Below are 7,207 nucleotides of genomic sequence, written 5' to 3' on the forward strand. Positions count from 1 at the left end.
TTGAATCCCGGGCTTGAATCACACAGTGTCGACGGTTTACCGTGGTCTAATACTGAATATTAACACATGGAGTTTCTTTGATTTAGAAAGGGTAAATCGTTGACAAAATTCATGATTTGGTCCGATTTGATGTCTACTTTTTTGTTAAGTGTTTTACATACTCTATTTTTTCAGTGTTGCAGGCATAAAATTGTAATCACTAGTGACAAACTGGACATAACAGGCATCAGTAAATTTTTTCAGAGTGTTGCATTGAATTGATTTTTTTTGGTCTGGACATAGCCAGTTGTGGTATAGGAAACTGGACATAGCCAGTCTTGGCATAAATATTATTTAAGCCCTCGAATATTCTCTGGCTTCTAAACAAGATCAATTGTATATTCCTATATTCTTTACACATAGGATGCTTCAGTTTTTACACAAAAATATTTCATTAACCCCCCTACCCCTGCTTTTTTGAAAGGTACATGTAATCAGGTTTTCTTAGCCTATGCATTAAATTAGCATTAAATAAATTCTGAAAACACTTTTAGAAACGTTTCATTATGGCGTATACTGATGTGCATGTATTTATTTTGAAAGTTTTGATCAGATTACATAGATTACATAAGTCGTGTCACGAATATGCCACTTAAAAAATACGCAAACTATATTTAATTAGCGCTGGCGCATACTACTCAAGAAAATCTCAGGGGTGTCAAAGCGTGCGTCAAATCCTGTTGCATACAATGTATTGTGCAAATTACGCACATTTAGGAAAACAGCAAAATCTACATGTACTATCAATCAACAACTATTGAGTTGACAAGGCTTCTTTCTTCGCGTGTAGATGCCTCTCCATTACCAGACTCTGCATTTATGACACCATCCTTACCACAGCACAATACACCAAGGCGGTAAAACTGAAGACTGATTACGAGCACGTTCTTGCATGTAAAAAACAGCATCATCTGATTAATAGCCCCGACGTATATCATCAAAAATAATCGCATTGTCAAATAAGGCGCATCTTGTAAGATAACAGACACGATTAGCGCCCAAATATCACTTTGATAACACCCAGAGCAAGCGCTTCTCATTCCTTCTTCATTATCGGTATATTCTTCCGGATTCGCTTCTGCCGTCGTATTGAGGCAGAATTGAAGAAGACTCCAGGACCAGATAGATAAGATGATGATGATAATAACCAGATCGCAGAGCACCCGTGGTTCTTTAAGGCTTTCCAAAGAGAACTCCAGACTATCAGCTGCAACACCAATGTAACCCATAAGAAGTTGAGCAAGTTGGTCACGTGATAAATGACCTCTAGGTAGTAGCCATTTTCCGAGAATAAGTAGAACGAGAAGGATTTGTTCCAGAGCCAGTGTCCAGTTCAATTGCAATGGAATTACAATCTGTTGTATGAAAAATGGAAATGAAAAGTCTTATAAACTCATGCCATGACTGATCCTTAAATGGTATCTTATGTAACTCATTGACCTATTAATTTTAAAGTGCAAAGGTGTAGCTGACAATTTTGCTCATTTCAACACCGAATTCAATTGGTTCCGAATTTCAAAGCCAGCAAATTACAGACTCGTTTCTTTAACGTCTATTAGTTGCAAAATTCTGCAACACATTATTCATTCAAACATCATGTTCCACTTAGATATTTATAACATCCACATGTAGCAGCACTCACGCAACACCCACCTCATACAAACAGTCCTTAATTTTGCTCAGTCCTTAGATCATCGTAAAATTGATGTCCTAATCATGGATCTCTCGAAGGCTTTTGATATTGTTTCCCATCCTCGTTTACTTTTAAAATTAGATCACTTTGGTATAAATAACACCACTCATCGTTGGATTTCAAATTTCTTGCCCCAAAGAATGCAAAGAGTCGTTGTGGGTGGCGACTACTCTGAGTGGGTCCATGTGCTCTCAGGTGTTTCCCAAGGGACGGTCGTAGGCTCCCTGTTATTTTTATGTTTTTGTTAACGACCTCCATGAAAATTTGTCATCCCAAGTGCGTTTTTTCGCAGATGATTGTGTGATTTATAGGGAAATAGTAAACGACTTTGATGCAGAAGCCTTGCAGATAGACTTTGATACTTTGTCACTTTGGGAAAGGACTTGGCAGATGAGAATTCCTCGGACGAAGCATTCAAAAATCTTTTTCGACTTTCAATATCGTTTCGGAGACTAGCAGTCGAAGATTAAATTTCACGATTCCACGTGAGTCAAAACTTAAAACAATTTAATGAAAATGCTCTAAAATTGTGCTGTCGTGTTAATATTCCACCTGAAAATATGTTCCCTCCCACCTGGTTATGTCCCTGGTACTACCTACTCCTTGTATGTCTCCCAATGTTGCATTGGCTACGTAGATACCACACGAACCTGACATTTTCATATGTTTCACTCTTGAATTATACTCATGAAGTTGAAGTAGCCATAAGCTGGGAACTACGCCAAGTATGTACAAGAAGAGGCTGGGACAAATCCTGAAAATATACAAATATTAAAATACGTCAATGGCAGTTGATGATGTAATTGGTGGTGGTGCTATATAAATCAAGAGCCTCGCAGGAAGGGTGAATTTTACGCCGGGAGGGGGTGGGGGTGGGGGAAGTAAATATGAAGGTAAGGAACGCACCATTAAAAGCCCACTCAGTGATCCCAGCGAAAGTGTAAAAAAATTATGTATAAATTGCTTAAAAGTGGAGGACAAGGTATTTTTGAAATAAATAAATTGTCAAAAAACGACGAAAACAGCAGTATTGACAAAGTTGAAGCCCCCATTCAAATATGCAGCTAATTTCTCTACTTAAGGATAGTACTAACCTTTCTCAGCAATCAAATATCACAGTGATAGAAATGTTGGCTAGTTGGATATAGCTTTACATTATTTTTGTATGTTTATACAAATTGTTAGGCTGATCCTGGTTGCGAAGGTTATTTGTGGAATGTCTAGGGTGTGCGCTCTTGAAGCAGAAAAGTCCCTGATTTGTTGTTAAATGGTTTATGGAATGATGTGGGGCCGTAGTGGTCAGCGACAACCTGTAAAGTGTGCTGAGGCTTGTGGATCAACGTCTAGGCGTTGTGCCTGTGCGTAGCGCACTATAAATCACTGCGCTTTTTTTTTTGACTCAGGCATAACCAGGAATGACCAGTCATAGGAAGATATCAAGGCCTGGGTGCTAGGCATGAGGTGTAGGCCGAAAAGGTTCTCTATTTACTGCGCATATCCAAACACCAATCTCATGTCCAAATTAATATTTAAAGGAATGTCCAGATTCACCGTGACTGAATAACTTACTGCAAAATAATGAGATAATTTTCAAGGAACCTCGTCAATATACAAAATGCCATATACAAATGCCGTAATTAAATTGATTTACACGTAAAACATTATCTCTCAGTTTGATTGGAACATGTCTCTCGGACATGTCTCTGTCAAACAAACCCCGTATACACTGTTGATGCCACAACGAATTACCATTAAAGTAAAATCCTAAAGATTTGTATCAATATATAAAACAAAGTCTAGTTACCATTTCCATTCGCCTGTTCTAGTGTATTTTGTAGTGACATGATACTCGATGAGCAGGAGCACCAAAGGAACCAGTAAAAGAGAGTACAAAGGGTCCTCATAGACATCGATAACACGCCAAAATGTGATAAAGCCATGAATGACAAACAACGATCTAGCGATGAGACCCTTCCATGCGGCGAAAATGAACGCTGCCCAGGTTGTAGCCATGATGTGTACGGATTAGCAGTCATATACTTCAAACTACATAGAACGGTCTTGTTATACTTTGGCATGACAAATTATTGTCTGCATGTATTTACGGAATGTTAACACTAACATTATTGTGTTTTATTTGTATAGGACAACTCAACGTCAAGATTAGACTATTTAAGTTAGTTGACATGGAAATAATAATTGCAGTTATGCATGACACTAACCCAGGGGTTGGTAATAGTTTGATACCAAAGCAGGCGTAGGTGTCGAGTTCTTCAAGACATGACATTGTTAATATCAGTTGTCAACGACTGCAGTTTTGTTTCACGTTCATAATCATGATAATGGTTGCTCAATATTTCACATTGATGAATCCAAGTGTTTGAAAATATTGGATCCAAAATATAATAATGATACAATTGGTTGCTTAACGCCCAATATTTATTGGTCTCGTTATGAGTTTTAAGATATTGGACTCGACTACTCGTCCCATATTTTAAAACTCATAGCTCGACCAATAAATATGGGGTCAATCGATCTAATTTTATATCAAAGTTAGCCCAGAGACATAAATATCCCACCAAAAGTTTCACAATCTTTGTTGATAAAAATAAGTGCCTGTAAATACGAAAAGAAGTGCTTGTTGGGCTATGACAACATGGAACTCTGGGGCATCAGAAAATAATAGCACACTAAAAGATGAACATAATTATATCGACATATCGGGAGATAGCGATAGCAGCCCACTTCAGAAGTGACCAACTATGCTCTAAATGGTTGTCATCGCGCCCAAATATCTCATACACGATTTTCTTGAGTCATTTTGGGCTTATTACAGAAATTAGAAGTCGCTAAAAATGGCAACATCAATCAACATGAGCAAACCGAAGCGCATGTGGGGAGTGGAAAGCAGAGTGAGTGGAAAGAAATACAAGAGTCTTGGACATTGAAATCATATTATGAGAGCCAGGGTAAGAAAATATTACATAATTTTGCTTTCAAAATCTACCGACCCCATGGCCTGGGGGCACGATAGCTTGGGTTAGGTGATCGAATATCCTTCCCCCTTTTTAAAAAAAATAATAATACCAAAACCATTCAGGTGTCTGGTCCGCAATGCCCTGTTAATTGAGGCAAATCTTTCCAAGCCTATGTTTGTCGGGTGAACGTGTGTGTCAAAACTTCATTTCATTACCTAGCTGGGGGGTTTACACCCCGCCGCTAGGTATTCTTATGCTATCCGATTCTTCTTTCTGGCAACAAAATGCACATTTTTTGCTCTAGCTCAGACATGCTTCGGCCGATTTTGACCTAACTTGGTCACAAGCATCATTGACCACAACCATACATGTCACCTGACTTTTAATGGGTTAAATGTCACTGAGGGGTCAAATAAGCCAAAAATGTGAATTGAGCTAAAATTGTTTTTCTTCCTACATACAACATCCTACAATGACGTCACTTGCACATAAGAATCGGCTATATCCAGTGTTTATAGGGTGCACACAGAATTGAGGTCAAAGGTCATTAAGAGGGCATTACTGGTATAAAACCAAATACCTGTAAAATGCTTCTTGTGCCACAAATTACCGCATAGCACAATGACGTCACCTGCATATATGTATCGGCTATACCCAGTGTCTAAAGGGTGCACACAGAATTGGGGTTAAAGTTCGTTAAGGGGTCATTTCCGGTCAGAGTTTAAAAAAGCTTTAAAAATTTATATCTGCTACATGCAACATAGTATGTTGATAACAACTTGCACTGATGCATGGTCACTGGCCAGTGTTTGTGGTCAAAGGTTAAATTTTTCAATAGCCACTTGTTAAAGACAGTATTTGAAGCATTTATCCGTTTTGCTTACTGCAATTTTTTTGTGACACCTCAGGACACCTTGTAGATAGGAATCATAGCTTTCCACATGCAAGGGACAAACTTGGGTAATCTAAACTTTCATATCGAGGGTTCAGAACCAGAAAGTTGTAACTCAGTATGACCAGCTCTCACAAAATGAGCATAAAGTTGGCTCCTTGCTTTGGTCTTCAAAATATATTTCCTCCATAATGTGTTTTGTGATTAATAATGGACTCTATCTTCTATAGTGCCCTGGCGAGTTTGTGCTCATTTTGTGGGAGCATTTCTGGCTATCAACCCCAGAATTATGCTTTTGTGTACTACATCACATGTCATAGTAAATCTCTTATCACCTGTTAGATGGCTAACCCTTGACACTTCAGAGAAGTGGTTTCATTAAAGGCACAGTTATAACTTGCTGAAGTTTTAACATATCATTGCTAAAACTTGTGTATTATATTAAAGCCCAGGTATAGAGGATGATATTAAAGTGTATTTACATTATTATACTTGAGTCATGTACAATTGTACATAAAAAGAATGTTGGTAAAAAACAATTTGATAAATATGATAAATTAAATACTTGGAGAGGGTGGACTGAAATGTGGTACAAAATGCTGAGACAAAATGGTTGTGGTAAATTCTTCTTCCTTATTAGTGCTGGCCTCATATGTTTGAGTATTATCGTACTGCGTACAGACAAGCTGTACTTATTTCATGTTGGCGGGTCGTGCTAATTTAAGCTTGGTATGGACAGTGCAGTTATTAAATAGCGAAAATTAATTCTTAAATGTGCCTTTAGTAGTAAAACACCTGTTATCATGTATCCAAAGTGCCAGTTGGTCTTTAGTTATTATAGTATTGGCCAAATGGATATTTAGTTATGTTTCCTATCTGAAAGTTCATTGATTATAACTTAAGTCTACTTTAGTAGACCTTTTTAATTTATCATCCCTGTATTCTCTTCTGATCCAACAGCTATAAATCTTGGTAGCCCACTCCGAAAACCGCTGTCCCCTGAGAGCCACGCCACCGAGAAAAAACGCCTTTTTTTCTCTGGGCAGAGCAATCACTCAGTGGGGGATGTATTTTATGCATGGAATGGCATAGGAGTGTGAACTTTTATTTAAAAGGGAATGCAAAGCAGTCTAACTATAACTTTGCTGATGTTGTATGTATGAGTAGGGTAACTTACACTTGCTCTATGCAAAGTATGAATCCAATGGCTTGGGGGAGGGTTATATTAACCCATTAAATGAAGGAAGAAAGAAAGAGTAGTCAGTAAAATAAATAAATATATAAATAAATAAATTAAATTAATTACCGGTAATTAATTAATGTCAAAGGTCATCCAACAGGTCAACTGGGGTCGAAGGTCATATGGGGTCAGCGGGGTGAAACAGTATCCTATCAGCTGGGGCTTTATAAACTTTTGTGCTGGTGATTGCATATTTTATTAACCCTTTAAATGAAGAAAGAAAAAAAAAGATATAGCTGATATAATAACAAACCTGTGAGTGTCTGTGTCCTCATGTTTCATCAGGTAGTATTTATCCACATGTGGCCACAAGATTTTGGCCACATTGATACATTTATGTGTTTGCTATCTAAAAGTATATTTCC

At 37.8% G+C, this 7,207-nt stretch overlaps 1 protein-coding gene across 1 annotated transcript; it reads right to left on the bottom strand.

Moving 5' to 3' along the window:
• LOC140147678 (transmembrane protein 26-like) lies at positions 1-3,757 on the bottom strand. Its single transcript, XM_072169448.1, has 3 exons — positions 3,537-3,757; positions 2,333-2,486; positions 1-1,394 (listed from the first exon to the last, which is right to left on the bottom strand). Exons 1-3 carry the CDS (start codon positions 3,743-3,745, stop codon positions 783-785), a joined length of 975 nt encoding a protein of 324 aa, XP_072025549.1. The 5' UTR covers positions 3,746-3,757; the 3' UTR covers positions 1-782.
• Between the last annotated feature and the right edge of the window lie 3,450 nt (positions 3,758-7,207).

This window comes from Amphiura filiformis, chromosome 3, assembly GCF_039555335.1.
Source record: "Amphiura filiformis chromosome 3, Afil_fr2py, whole genome shotgun sequence".
In the NCBI taxonomy this organism is placed as follows: Eukaryota; Metazoa; Echinodermata; class Ophiuroidea; order Amphilepidida; family Amphiuridae; genus Amphiura; species Amphiura filiformis.

Bases quoted from the DNA above. Each gene is read 5' to 3' on its own strand.
- LOC140147678 (XM_072169448.1), bottom strand. From the start codon at position 3,745: ATGGCTACAACCTGGGCAGCGTTCATTTTCGCCGCATGGAAGGGTCTC. The intron at 2,487-3,536 runs GTAACTAGACTT...GTATATTTTCAG, and splicing joins AGAACAGGCGAATGGAAATG to GATTTGTCCCAGCCTCTTCT. The intron at 1,395-2,332 runs GTAGGTAGTACC...TTCATACAACAG, and splicing joins CATTGGGAGACATACAAGGA to ATTGTAATTCCATTGCAATT.